Source organism: Piliocolobus tephrosceles, chromosome 10, assembly GCF_002776525.5.
Source record: "Piliocolobus tephrosceles isolate RC106 chromosome 10, ASM277652v3, whole genome shotgun sequence".
Taxonomy (NCBI): Eukaryota; Metazoa; Chordata; class Mammalia; order Primates; family Cercopithecidae; genus Piliocolobus; species Piliocolobus tephrosceles.
The window spans coordinates 2,250,470-2,268,935 of record NC_045443.1 but is presented as its reverse complement, the minus strand read 5'-3'; the positions used below and the strand labels follow the sequence as shown (position 1 = coordinate 2,268,935).

At 47.8% G+C, this 18,466-nt stretch overlaps 1 protein-coding gene across 1 annotated transcript in view; it reads left to right on the top strand.

The window, feature by feature from the left end:
* The first annotated feature begins 896 nt into the window (after window positions 1-896).
* CACNA2D4 (calcium voltage-gated channel auxiliary subunit alpha2delta 4) overlaps window positions 897-18,466 on the top strand; it is a 126,874-nt gene continuing 109,304 nt past the window's right edge. The window contains exons 1-6 of the mRNA XM_026447804.1: window positions 897-1,123; window positions 4,500-4,581; window positions 6,289-6,405; window positions 9,958-10,017; window positions 11,247-11,409; window positions 11,894-12,025. Coding sequence (XP_026303589.1) covers window positions 897-1,123; window positions 4,500-4,581; window positions 6,289-6,405; window positions 9,958-10,017; window positions 11,247-11,409; window positions 11,894-12,025 — 781 coding nt within the window. The remainder of the gene's footprint in view (window positions 1,124-4,499; window positions 4,582-6,288; window positions 6,406-9,957; window positions 10,018-11,246; window positions 11,410-11,893; window positions 12,026-18,466) is intronic.

The window sequence follows — 18,466 nt, the reverse complement described above, 5'->3', positions numbered from 1 at the left end:
ATGTTTGGCCACAGGAACACATTGCTAGGGCCTCCCCAGGAAAGGGTGGAGTCTGTGGACTCAGGGGCCCTGAAGCTTCATCAGTTGCACAGCAAACACGTCCCCGCCCTGCCCACGAGCAGCTGAGATGTGGAGGCGTGGGTCCACTGACTTCACCTATGACCTATGACCCGCACTGACTTCACATATAACCTATGACCCGCACTGACTTCACCTATGACCTATGACCCGCACTGACTTCACCTATGACCTATGACCTGCACTGACTTTACCTATGACCTATGACCTGCACTGACTTCACCTATGACCTATGACCTGGCCCAAAGGCCCCAGGCCTGGAAACACCAGCCAGAGTCCCAGCCCTGCCCCTGGGACTCCCCGGGCCTCAAGAGCCTCTGCCAAGCAGGGATGAGGACACGCCCCCACCTCAGGGTCAACAAGAGATTTGTGGGTCCATCAGAGCACTGTGCAAACTCAGCTGCTGTCCTCTGGCCAGAGTCACAGCAAGCCCTTCCTGGGTCCAGAAGGTGGTTCCGCAGGAACGGGGCTACCTCTTTAAAGCAGAGGGGTGCACTGCAGCCCTGAGGGAACCAGCTGCAGTCGTGGTAATCTCGGGAGGCAGCTCCCCACCCCTGCCACCCCCTCCCTGCTGTCAGGAGAGGATTAGAGGAGAGGCCAGCGGATTAAAGGGGTTCATGTTGCCACAGCCTCTCCCCCAGTCCCTCTCCAGAGGCCTGCTGGCTAGGTGGGGCGACTCTTCTGTGAGCTGCAGCTGTGGGGCAGAGAGAAGCCCTCCCCACCCAGGACTGAGAGGCTGGAGACCCCAGGCTCGCCAGGGCCCAGAAGACAAAGGCTTGGGGCGTCCCTGGGGTCTGGGAGGCAGGCAGACAGAGCTCATGGTCTGTGGCTGCTCTGCCCTCCTTCCCCTCCCCAACCCCAGGCCCACCATGCCGGCCACCCCCAACTTCCTCGCAAATCTCAGCTCCACCAGCTGCTGGATTCCCCACCAGCCAATGCCCGTGGCCTGGGCCTTTGTGCAGAAGACCTCGGCCCTCCTGTGGCTGCTGCTCCTGGGCACCTCCCTGTCCCCTACCTGGGGGCAGGCCAAGATTCCTCTGGAAACGTAAGCATCATGTTCAACCCCACCCCAAAAACCCGTCACCCTTTCCCACTTTCTTCCCGGGCTGGGCCTCCCTCCTCTGCCCACTCCTCCCGCCCCTGCCCTCCCTCTGGGCTCTTCCCCAGTGGCTGCGACTGACCACTCTCTTACTGCAAAACCCGTTTCTTCTCTGGCCTCCTCTCTCTCCTCCCAAAAGCTCTGTGAGTTCTGGAGTCCCACCTGCCCCTCCCCAGGAGCAGGATGGCTTTCGGCAGAACTGGTCATCAGGGCTGCTCTCTTCTTGGCCTGACAAGAAGCTTCTGGGGCACCTGCAGGGCGGGTGCTCCTTCAGGATAATCGCTGAGATGAGGCGGCCTAAGGGAGCCGGGTTATCTCATCATCGCAGCTCCCCAGAGGATTTGGCAAGAAATGCATATTTTGACATTCCAAAAAGGGGATGCAGTTCTGAACCCACAGAACGTCTCATGCACACAGGAGGTGGCTTGTCCAGGAACTGGGGAAAAAATGGATTTTGGTGGCCGCAGTCTTCCCTTTCTACACCTTTCTGCCTCTTTCCAGCCTTGATTCTATAGCCGGCCATTAAGACCAGCTCCAGGGAAGAACCCGGTATCAGTCACGTGCACCTTGGTGCAACCTCTCCGGGGTGTCTGTATTTGAGGCCCTAGCTAGGGTGGTCCTAGGAAGGAAATTTCCATGACATGGTGGGGGACAGAGCCTTCCAGACTGTAGGTGGTACAGACCCTATCCTGTTTAATCCAGTCGCTTGAGCCCAGCACCATAGCCAGGCCACCAGCCGAGCCACCTGCCAACTGCATGTCTTAGCAGGAGTGGGGACAGGGAGCCCACATGACCCACTGCGCATGTGTTTGGCTGAGCAGTGGATTAGGCAGCATCGTCTCCCATCAAGCCGCACAGCTCTCCTTGTTTCCTGCCTGGCACGGAGCTGGGTGCTTCACAAATGACACCGTTAGTTTGCAAAGCCATTCAGCAGGGGCTTATTTTATCCCGTTTTGCAGCTGAGGAAACAGAGGCCCGGAGAGGCCAGGTGACTTCCCCAAGTTCACAAGGCCAGGAAATGAAGGTGCTGGGATTTGAACTCCAGTCACACCCACTGCCAGCCTGTAACGCTCTCTGTTGCTGCAGGAGATGTTGAGGACAATTTTCATCCCCAGAACCCACACCAGCTGATAGGAGAGGGCCAACTCCAGGAGTGGGCTGAGGGCCAAGTCAAGGTGGCTGGAATCCAGGCCTTCAGGCAGGGGGGCCCCAGCGGCCGTCTATGCAGAAGCCCTGGGTGCTACCGGAGACCACAGCCTGCACACAGCCTCGTCTGCCTGCCCAGGACTTGGCCCCACCTGTCCTCACTCCCGCCGAACCTCTCTTCTCAGTCTTTCCCTTCTGCCTGCAGGCCCTCCACCTCCACCCAAGTCTGTTTCCACAGGGTCCCCAAAGCCCTCCTCGTGCCCGATCCAGGACACATTCCTGGCCTTGTCTCCCCAGACCCTGTTGCTTGGGACACACAAGCTCCCCTCTCCTTTTATCCCAGTGTCTTGACTTCCATGGCGCTGCGCTCCGCTGGGTCTCCCTGGGCACCGCTTATCTCTGCTGACTTCCGTGGCGCTGCGCTCCGCTGGGTCTCCCTGGGCACCGCTTATCTCTGCTGATTTCCACGGCACTGCCCTCCGCTGGGTCTCCATGGGCACCGCTTATCTCTGCTATCTTCAAGTGCTCCTCCTCCCCTTCCTCCCCATGAGGTTGGGGGTGCTCCCCAACATCTGTCAACACTCAGAGATCTCATGCTGCACACCCTCCTTGAGAGAGCCCTCCTGCCCTCAGAATTTCAATCCTTACCTTTGTGCGGATGACTCCCGGCCCTGTCTCTACCTGTTAGACACATACCCAATGCTTATGGGCAGCTTTTCCTAAACCTCATGTGAGGTTTTAAATTCAGATGTGTGTCTTTCAAGATAAAACACAATTGGTGCCTTCTAGAGTTGTGCAGTGCACAACCTGCCCAATGGCACTTGGTAGCTCTGCAATGGGAACCTCACATTCAGCAGAGCCCAAGTTACACACGTCACCTTTCACCCTCCTCAACTTGTTCCCCCAACCTTCCTGATAGTCTTAATTTTATTCAATAACACCATCAGGTCAACAGCCCACACTGGAAACCTGGAAGTCATGTTTTACTCCTCCAAGCTCTTCTGTACTCCCTACCTACAATCCCCTTCCAGATCCCTTTGCAGGCTAACCGCTACCAAACTTCTAACCCAGAGCTCAGATCTCCCTCCCCCGGGAAGCCTTTCCTTATACCACTACCTCTCCCCGACCTTCATGGGCACCTTCAGACGTGTACTATGCTACCTGCATGAGAAAACTGTCCCTGCAAAGGTGGGGACTTGGGGGTGGCTCCAGGCTGCCTCATGGTAGGACCCTGATAAACACTGGTTGAGTGGCGACTGCTGATCTTGAAATGATTGCACAGGCAAACCACTTCCGCTGCATTTGGAGCGACTCAGACCCAGCCCTGTGTGCCTGCCCCCAGGACCCCAGGAGCCTGGCCCAGGTGGTGGGATTGTGCTGCATTTCTGGGGCATGGGCCAGAGGTCGGGGCTCCCCACTAGGCTGCCTACGCAGAGGGCAAGGTGTGGCCTCCTCGTGCCCTCCCAGCCTGCCCTGCCCTCAGCCTCAGCAGTGGCAGCTCAGAGACTTTTCCTCCTGCGCCCTTGCCTCACGCGTTCTCTGAGGTTTCAACAGAGGGTTTGGCAGCCCCCGGTGGCCTTGAGTGGAGTGCCCTGGAGGGAACAATTCACTGAGAGGCCACAGCTGTGGCCAGGCAGGTCCTCCTTTGTCCTCAGGGTCCTCTGACCCTGGCCTGAGCCTGTCCACTGCCTCTCCCCTCCTGCTCTCCTCTGGGTCCGCCACTCTCCAACCAGAGGCCCCAGAGGCTTGGGGTGAGGCCCAGTTCTGGGCTGGTCAGCCCTGCCTCACGACCCTCAGCAGGAGAGCCTGCCGAGAATGCTCACACACAGCAGTGCAGCCCCTGGAGCCGGAGGGTTCTCCGCGTCTCCTGCCCAGGCCATGGCTATAGCTTTAGGGACAGGAGGAGGGACAGGTGCTTTTTTGTGTGTTTCTGGGCTTATGTCACATGTGTGTATGCATATGCGTGTGTGTGTGTAAGGGTATGCATGTGGGGGTGTGTGTGTGTGTGTGCATTCCTTATGCAGCATGTGTCTGTGTGTTTGAGTATGCATGCATCAGCTGGTGTCTGTGTGTAGACACTTGCTTTCTATGTGTGTGAATCCATATGTGTATGCATGTATTTCTGTATTTGTGCATGTACTTGTGTGTATACACATGTCCTTTCGTTGCCTGGCAGAGTGAAGCTATGGGCTGACACCTTCGGCGGGGACCTGTATAACACTCTGACCAAATACTCGGGCTCCCTCTTGCTGCAGAAGGTCAGTCACCCCCTTCCAGAGAGCCCACCGGGTGGCAGAGGGCAGTCAGCCATCAAAGCCCCCAAATGCCAGTGCTGTGAGGGGCCTTGGGCCTCCTATCAAATCGGCTTATTTCAGACGGGGACACTGAGGCCCAGGGAGGTGAATGATTTGCTCAACTCCCAAAGCAAGGCAGTGGGGGCGGTTTGGGGGCGTGGTCAGGAGCATTGTGCCAGGTCCTCAGGGAGCAGAGGCCAAGGTGGAATTAGATGCAGGAGGTGTACTGGGTGGGGGTGGGGTGAAGAATAAAGGGGAGACAGAGGGAGTGGATGGAGTGGGATGCAGGCCTAACACCTGTGATGCTAGCGGAGACTTGGAGGGCATGTGCAGAGCCCTAGGAGCTGCTTGGACCATAGAAGGTGGACGGGCTGTGGCTTCTGTGCAGGGAGAGCTCCCATACCTCCAGCTGTCAGTCCCCCAGCCCCCAGCCACGTCCAGCATCCGCCCCCTTAATATGCATTGCTTTCTGTGCAGATTAACGGCTGGCTGGTCTTCTTACCAGGTTATAAACAACTTCACTGTTCTCTAATATTTGTAACTCTCCAGAGCAGTTCCAATGGCAGCTCATCCTCCTCTATTATTACCACTCACTGAGAGCTTCATAGTCATGATTTCATTCCCACCACCAATGCATGAGGCACCTTTTCCATATCACAAAGATCCTGAATCCCAGGCTTTTATGCTTGCATGTGACCACATGTCCCTCCTCAACTCCCCTGCCCACAGCCCCCAGGCCTTTCCCTGGTGGAGTAAGAGGAGCCAGGGTGGGCTGCTCCCTGGGCCCCCACAGGCCACTGTAGCGATGACAGCTAAGACCCCGCCTGCCCCTCACAGCACACTCCTATGCTGCACAGCACCACAACCCGGGCCGAGGAGCAGAGAGCAGTACTGATGTGGCCGTTTGGGGTAAAAGTATTCTGTAAAATCTATGCGTTCTAGAGCATACACTAAAGCTATGTAAATGTCACATCCTACAAATGAGGAAACTGGTTGACTGGCTTGCCTGTGGTCACACGGCCAACAAATTTCAGAGCTGGGTGAATAGACATTCACAATATGCACAGTCAATGAAAGCTGGTCTCCCCTGGGTCCAGAGAGAAAACTCAAACCCCGCTCCAGGCTTTCCTGGGCTCACTGGCAGTTGTCAGGCAGCCGTGCTCAGTTCCTGGAGCTGCCGAGCTCTGTCGGGACGTGGGGAGGTGAGGTTCACATCCACGTCCACAGGGGCACTTTCATAGCAAGATGCCTCTTTGGGGGCATTGGGGGAAAGTGATGCCGGGGTGGTTTCACAAGCCCGGGAAGCAGCATGGCTCTGCACAAAGGACATGGGTAGGGGTGCCTGGGAGCCCTGGCCCCATCAAGGGTCACCTGCTCACTGACCTTGGTCAAGTTCACTGACTTCTCTGAGCCTTGGTCTACTCCCCTGTTAAGGCTATAACTGCAATGCGTCTAGAGCACCTGGAACAGAGAGACATTTGAAGAGAGGCAGCGATACTATCACTGGCGATGTTGTCCAAGGAGGAGAGGGCTAGGCCTCCCCCTAGTTGAGTAAAGCAGGCTCCGTGTGCCAGAATGCACCTGTTGAGAGGATGGAGGCCATGCATACACAGGTGCAACCATGCTGGTACAAAACCACGTGCACCCATCTCTCCCACCTTCCCCAAACAGAAGTACAAGGATGTGGAGTCCAGTCTGAAGATCGAGGAGGTGGATGGCTTGGAGCTGGTGAGGAAGTTCTCAGAGGACATGGAGACCATGCTGCGGAGGAAAGTCGAGGCCGTCCAGGTACTCCAGGCCTGTGATCTGCAGGGCATTTCTCCCCAGCCCCATGACGCAGGGTGGCAGAGTGACCCTCCCCCTGTCATGGCCCTGCATCCTCCCACCCTCGTGACCCTCTCCTATCTTACAAGAGTCCACCTTGTACCTCCATTAGCCAAAAGAGCCCTTACTCCAAGAATCCCTGTAAAAGAGGAAATGACAGGAAACAAGAGGAGAGGGGAGGGGCTGGGACCGGAGCTCTGCCCCGAGGTGGCCATGCCCAGCACTGCCGGGTCAGCCTGCAGCATTGTGGGGAACTCTGAGTCACCAGACCATACCCAGTGACCAGTACAGAGCACTGCACAGGGTGAGCACCTAGGAATTACTTTGGGAATGGACGGACAGACGAGCAGAAGGAGGGTGGGAGTCGAGCTAGCTGGGGCCAGCAAAGCCAAGCTCCTCCGTTCCCTCTCCTCCTTCTCATCTCTCCTTGTTCCTCCCTTACCCTCATTCAGTCATCAGGACCCGCCTTCCTGGCTAAAGTGCTCTGAGGGCCACCCGGGCAGCAGAGGTGCTTAGAGGGATAGGCCCTGTGCCCAGGTGACCCTGTTACTGGACATCCACCAAGCCTGGTGCAGCCCAGGAGAAACAGAAGCTGTCCCCTTCTCTGGGATGAAGTGTCTGCACTGAGGCCTCTGGGGACCTGGATGGTATAAACCAGTAGATACAGTGTGGTTGGAGAGATACAGTCCTCCCCTCCATCCAGTCAAGAGTCGAACCATCCAAGTCCAGTGCTGTCCCTGAAAGGACTCGTAAGACCAGCCAGGAGAATGAGGAGAGAGGAGATCGGGGGTGGTTGGCTGGGTTGGGAGGCTGAGACCAGGGCCAAGCAGCAGGGGAAGGGGCAGATAGGGCAGGTGAGCTGCTGCCTCCCCAGTGTGCTGCATTTCTCCCCACCCCCATCACAACCCCCGCTCTGGGAAGAGGCCGAGGTCAGGGTTGCTGGGGCCTTCTTTCCCATGTGTTATAATGAGCAACATTTCTGCAGGCCTAGGGGCAAGAGATCTTAGCATCAGGAACCAACGAGAAGATGCCTGGGGACTCAAGAGCCTATCCGGGGTCCCTGAATCACACACCACAGCAGGAAGGCACCAGCCTCACACACAGCCCGGCACCTGCAGTGACGCCTGCCTCTTTCAATCAGTGAGCGTTGTGTAAACAGCCTCCTTGGGTTAAATACAGACAGTGGGGTATGAAACTCACCTGACTTCAGGCGTTGGTCCTTGTGTCACTAGAGTGTAGCAAGACGAGCCACAGACAAAACTCCTCAGACACCAAGTTAAAGAAAGAAGAGGTTTATTCGGCCGGGAGCATCGGCAAGACTTCTGTCTCAAGAGCCGAGCTCCCCGAGTGAGCAATTCCTGTCCCTTTTCAGGGCTCACAACTCTAAGGGGGTCCACGTGAGAGGGTCGTGATCAATTGAGCAAGCAGGGAATACGTGATTGGGGGCTGCATGCACCGGTAATCAGAACGGAACAGAACAGGACAGGGATTTTCACAGTGCTTCTCCATACAATATCTGGAATCTATAGATAACATAACTGGTTAGGTCAGGGGTCGATCTTTAACTACCAGGCCCAGGGTGCAGCGCCGGGATGTCCGCCTGTGGATTTCGTTTCTGCCTTTTAGTTTTTACTTCTTCTTTCTTTGGAGGCAGAAATTGGGCATAAGACAATATAAGGGGTGGTCTCCTCCCCTAGAGCAGCGAGTAGTCCTGAGACACTCCCAGAGGCTGGGGCTCCAGGCTCCCTGTGCCCTTCCACAGCCTCAGACACCAAAGAAGCACTGCTCTGCAGACTTTCTGTGAGCGCTGGTTCCTGCCCCTGCTGTGGGTGGTGTGTGGGGGTTGCAGATCTTCTATGAGGATGCGCATGGGAAGTTTCCTGCAAAGCCTCCCTGAAATGAGTATTTCCCTGTGGAATTTCCTTATCCTAGGATCTGTAGGCTGAGACTGGGGAGGCAGGGATTATCCTACCCAATTTACGGCTGTATAAGCAGAAGACCAGAGAGGCTTAGTGGCCTGGCTCTGACAAAGCTAGAACAGGATCTTGGGTCCTCTGACTCCCAGAACACTTCCCCCACCCTGACTTACCCTGACACTCTGTGGTGCTGGCCTGCTCTTTAAAAAAAGAAAAAAATATTGTGCCAGGCGCGGTGGCTCACGCCTGTAATCTCAGCACTTTGGGAGGCCGATGTGGGCGGATGATGAGGTCAAGAGATCCAGACGATACTGGCCAACACGGTGAAACCTCATCTCCACTAAAAATACCAAAATTAGCCAGGCATGATGGCAGGCGCCTGTGGTCCCAGCTACTCGGGAGGTTGAGGCAGGAGAATCACTTGAACCTGGGAGGTGGAGGTTGCAGTGAGCCAAGATCACATCACTGCACTCCAGTCTGGGTGACAGAGCAAGACTCCATCTCAAAAAAAAAAAAAAAAAAAAAAAGGTATTGCAGCAAAATACATGTAAGATAAAATTGACCATTATTTTAAAGTGTATAATTTAGTGGTATTAAGTACATCCACAATGTTGTACAACCATCTCCATCATCTAGTTCTAGAACTTTTTCATCACTCCAAGCAGAATCTGAATACTAAGTAAGCAATCACTCCACTATCCCCCTCCTCTTAACTCTGCAACCACTAATCTCTTTCTGTCTATGGATTTGCCTGTTGTGGGTATTTCACGTAAATGGAATCATACAATATGTGACCATTTGTAGACTTATTTCACTTCGCATAATGTCTCCAGGGTTCATCTGTGTTGTTCCATGCATCAGCAATTCATTCCTTTTTAGGGCTGTATAATATTCCCTTGTGTGCATAACCCACATCTTGTTCATTAGTTCATCAAATGACAGACATTTGAGTTGTTTCCATCTTTTGGCTTTGCATACACACACACACACACACACAAAATGCACATATTTTAGTAGACTTTATTTTTTAGAGCCATTTTAGGTTTACAGCAAAATGTAGAAGAAAGTACAGTTTCCATACATCCCCTGTTGCCACAGCCTTCCCCACTATCAACACCCTGCATCCATGGTAGATTGGGTATAATCAATGAATTTCCATTATCCCAAAGTCCATAGCACACATTAGGGCTCACTCTCGTACATTCTGTGGGTTTGGAAACATGTGCAATGACATGCATCCGCTATTACAGTATCAAAAGAATTTCACTGCCCTAAAAATCCCCAACCATTGGCAACCACTTATCTTCTCCATCTCCCTAGTCTTGCCTTTCCAGAACACCATGTTGTTGGGATCACACAGTACATGGCCTCTTCCCATGGGCTGCTTTCACTTAGCTGTATGCACGTGCTTTTTGGCTGTTGTGCATAGTGTGGCTGTGAATATTCGTGCCTAAGTTCTTGTTAGCGTCCCTGTTTTCAATTCTCCTGGGCATACACCCAGGAGTGGAATTGCTGGGTCACCTGGCAACTGTTTCACTTGCTGAAAACCCGCTGGGTTCCTTTCACCCATTCTTCCTACCTCTGTGTTCCCATCCCTCAGAATCTGGTGGAGGCTGCCGAGGAGGCCGACCTGAACCACGAATTCAACGAGTCCCTGGTGGTGAGTCCCACTCCTGGCACTGGTGCCAGAGGGCCAGGATCACCTGAGTACTAGATATGGGGGTGGTGGTGTAGGGTGGTGATCCACTGATTCCATAGACATTTACTGCTCACCCCACACAGGCACAGCAATGTGCTAGCCTCTGGATCAGAACTTGTTCTTGACCTCAAGAAGTTCACAGTGCAAAGAACTCCAGTATAAGGCACATCACAAGTCACTACAGATGGGTGGATGGAGCCTCCGGAGAATGCAGGCTGGAGAAGGGGAGGGCTGCCCTGAAACTCCCGCAGACAGGGCAGCCTGGGGCCACGCCCAGGGCTCAGAGGGATTTAGGCAGACAGGGCCCGGAAAAGGGGCCTTTGGTCACAGTGGAAAGAAGACACAGAAATAAGAAAACACAAGGTTGGTTGAGGAAACACATAGGACCTGGGCCCTATGTGTCCAGAGGCTGGTGACGAAGACAGTGGCCTTGGACAGTTAGGTGAGGGGGTGGGGGGAGCCTTGGGTGCCAGCGTAGGAGCCTGGCCTTTCTCAGCAGGGAAAGGCAGGTGCGGAGGGCTTGAGCAGGGCGGGGAGGCAGCTGGGAGTGTGCCTGGAAGGCCAGCGCGGCCCGCAGTGTCCTGAGGAGGAGCCAGGTGTGGGGTGCAGGAACCTGGCGTGGGAGTTGGCGTGGGGATGTCCGTGAGGCAGTCCTGGGGGTGTTCAGGTGTGAACCCAGTGGTGTGGAGGAAATGGGGCCGGGGCTCTGCTGGAGGCAATCCTAGCACACCCTCCACTACCACGCTGGAGAGGCCGAGGGCAGCTGCGGGACTCGGAACCTGGGGCACTTGGAACCTGGGCCCTGTCTGAGGCCAAGGCTGTAGGCCCCAAGATTCCGCAGGCTCCGTTCTGGGGCTCTGGGACCTTCCTGGCCCGCGAGAAGTGGAGGGGCTGATGGGGCTCCTTGTCTCTACCTGTCCTCGACTCCGTGGCTGCCTGTCTCCTCTCCGCCTCGGCCGCGTCAACACACGCTGCTCCAAGTTGGGGACTGAGGCAGCGGCCAGGACGACGGTCATCAAACGTCGGCCTCCTGCCTCTGCGTCCAGCACGCCGCTGCAGGTGCTTGTGTAGACACTGATGGCCGCTCCGCCCCGGCCCTCACGTCCTCTCACCTGCGCCGTTTCTCTTCCTCTCTCTCCACCTGTCCCTGTGCTCGGGCCGTCTCCGTGGGCCTCACCTGTCCACCCCAGTTCGACTATTACAACTCGGTCCTGATCAATGAGAGGGACGAGAAAGGCAACTTCGTGGAGCTGGGCGCCGAGTTCCTCCTGGAGTCCAATGCGCACTTCAGCAACCTGCCGGTGAACACCTCCATCAGCAGCGTGCAGCTGCCCACAAACGTGTACAACAAAGGTAGCCTAGCACGCTCAGCTTAGGCACACTCACCAGGCACGCCCACCAGACACACCCACCAGGCACTTACCAAACACACCCAACAGGCACACCCACCAAGCACACCCAACAGGCACACCCACCAGACACACCCACCAGGCACACCCACCAGGCAAGCCCACCAGGCAAACCCACCAAGCACACCCAACAGGCATACGTGACAGACACACTCACCAGGCACACTTACCAAACACACCCACCAGGTACACCCACCAGGCAAGCCCACCAGGCACACCCACCAGATGCACCCACCAGACACACCCACCAGACATCCACCAGACACACCCACCAGGCACACCCACCAGGCAAGTCCCCCAGACACACCCACCAGACACACCCACCAGGCACTCACCAGACACACCCACCAGGCAAGCCCACCAGGCATGATCACCATTTTCCTGAGAAGTTCTACAGGATCATGATCATCTATAATCTCACCCTTCAGACCCAGATATTTTAAATGGAGTCTACATGTCTGAAGCCTTGAATGCTGTCTTTGTGGAGAACTTCCAGAGAGACCCAACGTTGACCTGGCAATATTTTGGCAGTGCAACTGGATTCTTCAGGATCTATCCAGGTAAGGACATGGAGTTGCATCTCCATGACCTTCTGGGATTCTTCTCTGGAAATAAGACAATAGGGGCATTGAAGATGGACCCTGGCACTCAGGTCCCCAGTGAATAGGGCTGGTCCTCCTATCCCAAAGCATCTCCAAGCCCACACTTTAGCCTTTCTCACTGCATGATATGCCCATATTAAAGGGCTGTGGAATGGATGAATGAATGAATGAATGAATGAAACCATCAAACACCATGAAACCAGTCATTGAATGCCCACATGAAGCTCCTGTCCCATGAAAAGTACTTTGGGAGATACAAAGAAGGATAAAACAATTCTTTACCTTAAGGACTTTATGTCCCAATTGGAAAAATGAGGCGCACTCACCAAGAGTGTTAACAGCAATCCAGAAAATGGCACAGGCCACTCTGTGGCTAGTGGCCAACTTAATAGAGTCCATCAATAAAAATAGAACACACAGAACACAAAGTTTCCAAGAGTTCTACCTCTTTTTGGTTCCCATTTAAAATAAGTTGGCTCTCCATTTCACCCCAACCCGTTTTTATAGTTTAGCACACAGTCCAGGACGTCTTAAAGTTATCCCACTTTTCTGAAACAGGAAACCAGAAAGGCCTGAAAGGACTCCTCTGTGTCCACAGGCTGGAAAGTCATTCTCTCTCTTGGAGTGCAAAGGGACCTCAGAGCTCCTGCAGTTCCCATAGTTGGCATTGTGTTCTTCTGCCAGAATTCACAGCTAGCTATTGCGGCTGTTTCGATTCTCTGGAGCTTCAGTGAATAGGTTTATCCTTCTTCCACGCAGCTCACATGCCCCTCCTGTCCACTCCAGGGTGGAATTCCTGTAAATATTCCTGCCACATCAGGGCTTCCAGAGATGCCAACTTATATGTAAACAACACAGTTCAGATGTGAACTTATCAGTCAGTAGAGAGGCCATTTCGCACTATTTTGAATTGCACTATTTTTATTGTTGTTGAGTTTTATGAGTTGTCTATATATTCTGAATATTGATCCTTTATCAGATAGGTGATTTGCAAATAATTTCTCCCATTCTGTGGGCTGCCTTTTTACTCTGTTCATATTGTCTTTTGATGAACAAACTTAATTTTTTTCTGAAATCCAATTTGATTATTTTATCTTTTGTTGCCTATGCCTTTGGTGTCACATCCAAGAAATGACTGCCAACTCTAATGTCATAAAGTGTTTCCCCTATGTTTTCTAACAGAATCTTTATAGTTTTAGGTCTTACATTTCCATTTTTAGTTAATTTTTATATATGGTATTAGGTAAGAGTTCAACTTCACTTTTTTGCATATGGATATACAGTTGCCCCAGCACCATTTGTTGAAAAGACTGCCTTTCTTCCATTGAATGGTCTTGGTACTCTTGTCAAAAATCATTTAATCATATATGTGAGGGTTTATTTCTGGGATTTTTATCCTATTTCATTGGTCTATAAACCTCTCTTTATGCTAGTACCATGCTGTTTTGATTACTGTAGTTTTTCAGTAATTTAAAAATCAGGAAGTGTGCCTCCATAGGTTTTTCTTTCCCCCAAATTGTTTGGGCTATTTGGGGTTTCTTGAGGTTCCATATACATTTTAGAATGAGTTTCTCTTGCAATTGAGATTTTGATAGGGATTGCATTGAATCAGTAGACCACCTTGGGCAGTACTGACATCTTAATGATATTAAGTATTTCAGTCTATGAATATGGAATGTGTTTTCATTATTCCTGTCCCTAATTTCTTTCAGCAATGTTTCATAGTTTTCATTGTTCAAGTCTTTCACCTCATTGGTTAAGCTAATTCCTAAATATTTTTTCTTTTTGATGTTATTGTAAATGGGATTTTTAAAAATAATTTCTCAGATTATTCACTGTTAATGTATAGAAATGCAACTGATTTTTGTGTGTTGAGTTTGTCCCCTGATACTTTGCTGAATTTATTTATTAGATCTAAGAGTTTTTTGTGGAATCTATAGGGCATTCTACATATGAGATCACCTGTGAACAGGCATAATTTTACTTCTTTCTTTCCAGTTTGAATGCCATTTTATTTCTTTTTTATACCTAATTGCTCTAGCTAAAATTTCCAATACTATATTGAGTAGAAGTGGCAGAAGTGAACATCCTGGTCTTGTTTCTGATAATAATAACAAAATGCTTCTAGTCTTTCACCATAGAGTATGATGTTTCAGATGTGGTTTTCCATATATGATTTTTATATCGGTTTTATTCTATTGCTAGTTTTTATAATGTTTGTGTCATCAAAGGACGTTTAATTTTGTGAAATGCTTTTTATGCATCCATTGGGATGGCCATGGAATTTTTTTCCCTTCATTATGTTAATGTGTATATTACATTGATCAATTTTCATATGTTGAACCATCCTTGCATTCCAGGAATAAGGCCTATTTGGTTATGATGTGCAATCCTTTTAATATGCTCCTGAGTTTTGCTTGCTAGTTTTATGTTTTTATCCATTCTGCCAATCTCTGTGTTTTGACTGGAAAGTTTGATCCATTTATATTTAAAGTAATTACTGTTGAGGGACTTATTTCTGTCATTTTGCTATTTGTTTTCTATAAGCCTTAAGCTTTTTTGTTCCTCATTTTCTGCATTACTGTCTTCTTTTATGTTTAGTTGATTTTTTATAGGGAAACATTTAAATTTCTTTCTCATCTCCTTTTATATGTATTCTACAGTTATTTTATTTCTGGTCACCAGAGGGATTACATTTAACATCTTAAAATTATAGCATTCTAATTTGGATTTATAACAGCTTAACTTCAATAACATACAAAAACTTGGCTCTTTTACAGTTCCTTATCTACCCCTTTTGGTTGTTGTTGTCACAAAATTCCTTCTTTATACACTGTGTGCCCAAAACCACAAACTAATAATTCTTGTTTTTTAATTTTTAATTTTTGTGGTATATAGTATGTGTATATATTTATGAGGTATATGAGATATTTTGATATAGGCATACAACATGTAATAATCACATCAGGGCAAATGGGGTATCCATTGCCTCAAGCATTTATCCTTTGTGTTACAAACAATCCAATTATACTCTTTTAGTTATTTTAAAATGTAAAATTAAATTATTACTGACTATAGTTACCCTGTTGTGCTATCAAATACTAGATCTTATCCATTCTTTCTATTTTTTGTACCCATTAACCATCCCACTTCTCCCCCACCCCATCACTACCCCTCCCAGCCTCTGATAGCTATTATTCTAATTTTTATTTCTATGGGTTCAGTTGTTTTAAGTTTTAGCTCCCACAAATAAGTGAGACATGAAGTTTCTTTATGTACCTGACTTATTTCACTTAACATAGTGGCCTCTGGTTCCATTCCTGTTATTGCAAATGACAGAATCTCATTCTCTTTATGGCTGAATAGTACTCCATTGTGTACATGTACATTTTCTTTATCCATTCATCTAATGTTGATGGATATTTAGATTGTTTGTGAATCTAGGCTATTGTAAATAGTGCTGCAATGAACATGGGAGTGCAGATATCTCTTCAATATATGGATTTTCTTTCTTTTAGGTAGATACCTATCTGTGGGATGGCTGGATCATATGGTAGCTCTATTTCTAGTTTTTTGAGGAAACTCAAAACTGTTCTCCGTAGTGGTTGTACTAATTTGCATTCTCACCAACAGTGTATGAGTGTATGAGTTTCTCCAGGTTCTTGCCAGCATTTGTAATTGCCTGTTTTTTTGATACAAGCCATTTTAATTGGGTTGAGATGATATCTCATTGTAGTTTTGATTTGTATTTCTCTGATAATCAATGATGTTGAGCCTCTTTATATACCTGTTTGCCATTTGTCTTTCTTCTTTTGAGACATGTACATTCAGATTTTTGCCCATTTAAAAATCAGATTATTTGATTTTTTTTTTTTTTTTCTCATTGAGTTGTTTGAGCTTCTTGTGTATTCTGGTTATTAATCCCTTCTCAGATGGATAGGAGTTTGCAAATATTTTCTCCCATTCTGTGCATTGTCTGTTTACTTTGTTGATTGTTTCTTTTGCTGTGCAGAAGCTTTTTAACTTGATATGATCCCATTTATCAATGTTTGCTTTGGTTGCATGTGCTTGTGGGTTATTACTCAGGATATCCTTGCCCAGTTCAATGTCCTGGAGAGTTGCCCCAATGTTTTCTTTTAGTAGTTTCATCGTTTGAGGTCTTAAATTTAAGTATTTAATCCATTTTTATTTAATTTTGGTATATGGTGAGAGATAGGAGTCTAGTTTCGTTCTTCTGCATATGAATATCCAATTTTCCCAGCACCATTTATTGAAGAGACTATCCTGTCCCCAATGTGTGTACTTGGCACCTTTGTAAAAAAAATGAGTTCACTGTAGATGTATGGATTCATTTCTGCATTCTCTATTCGGTTCCATTGGTCTATGTGTCTGTTTTTATGCCAGTGCCATGCTGTTTTTGTTACTATAGCTCTATAGCATAATTTGAAGTCAGGTAATGTTATTCCTCCAGTTTTGTTCTTTTTGCTCAGGATAGCTTTGGCTCTTCTGGGTCTTTTTTGGTTCCATATACATTTTTGAATTGTTTTTTCTATATCTGTGAAGAATGTCATTGGTATTTTGATAGAGATTGCATTGAATGTGTAGATTGCTTTGGATAGTATGGACATTTTAACTATATTAAGTCTTCCAATCCATGAACATGGAATACTTTCCATTTTTTGTGTGTGTTCTCTTCAATTTCTTGCATCAATTTTATAATTTTCCTTGTAGAGACCTTTCACTGTTTTGGCTAAATTAATTTCCAGGTATTTTATTTTATTTGTGGCTATTGTAAATGGGATTACTTTCTTGATTTCTTTTTCATCTTTTCTTTGCTAAGAGTCTTTTCTTTGCTAAGAGACTTTTTATAATGGGTTCAATAGCATTACTTGTTATTGATCTGTTCAGGTTTTGGATTTCTTTATGGTTCAATCTTAGTAGGTTGTATGTGTCTAGGAATTTATTCATTTCTTCTAGATTTTCCAATTTATTGGCATATATTTGCTCATAGTAGCTTCTAATGATCCTTTGAATTTCTGTGGTATCAGTTGTAATGTCTCCTTTTTCATCTATGATTTTATATATTTGAGTCTCCTCTCTTTTGTTCTTAGTGGGGCTAAAAGTTTGTCAATTTTGTTTATCTTTTTTAAAAACCAACTTTTTCATTTCATTGATCTTTTGTATTTTTTTATCATTTCAATTTCACTTATTTCTGTTTTGATCTTTATTATTTCTTTTCTTCTACTAACTTTGGGTTTGGTTTGCTTTTGCTTTTCTAGTTCTTCAAGATGTATTTTATATTATTTAAAATTTTTCTACTTTCTTGATATACACACTTACAGCTATAAAATTCCATCTTAGTACTGCATTTGCTGTATCCCATAGGTTTTATTTAGTATGTTGTGTATCCATTATCATTTGTTTCAAGAAATTTTTCAATTTTCCTTCTTAATCTCTTCATTGAATGATCATTCTATAGCATGTGGTTTAATTTTCATGTTTCTGTATAGTTTTCAAAATTCCTCTTCTTGTTGAGTTCTAGTTTTATTCCATTGTGATCAGAGAAAATACTTCATATTATTTCAACTTTTTGAAATGCTTTGAGACTTATTTTCTGGCCTAAATATACTCTGTCCTTGAGAATGATCCATGTGCTGAAAATAATTTGTATTCTGTAACCATTGAGGGAAATGTTTTGTAAATATCTATTAAGTCTATTTGGCCCATAGCACAGATTAAGTATGATGTTTCTTTGTTGATTTTCTGTCTGGATGATTTATCCAATGCTGAAAGTGGGGTGTTGAAGTCTCCAGCTATTTTTGCATTGGGGTCTCTCTCTCTCTCTTTAGCTCTAATAATATTAGCTTTATATATCTGGATGCTCCAGTAAATATATTTTTACAATTGTTATATCCTCTTGCTGAATTGACCTGTTTATCATTTTCTAATGACATTCTTTGTCTCTCTTTGTAGTTTTTGTCTTGAAATCTATCTTGTCTGATGTAAGTATAGCTGCTCCTGCTCTTTTTTTGGTTTCCTTTTGCATTGAATATCTTTCTCCATTCCTTTATTTTCAATGTGTGTCTTTACAGTTGAAGTGTGTTTCTTATAGGCAACAGATCAATAGTCTTGCTGTGTTTTCTGTTTGTTTGTTTTTAGGTTTTTAAAAATGGTTTTGCCAATGACACAGTCCTCAGGAGGTCCTGAGAACATGTGCCCAAGCTTTGTTTTTTTTTTTTTTGTTTTTTTTTTATTTTAATCCATTCATTCATTCTATGTCTTTTGAGTGGAGTGTCGAGTCCATTTATATTCATGTTATTGATAAGTAAGGACTTACTCTTGCCACTTTGTTACTGTTTTCTGGTTGTTTTGTGCTTCTCTTTTTTCCTTTTTTCTGGT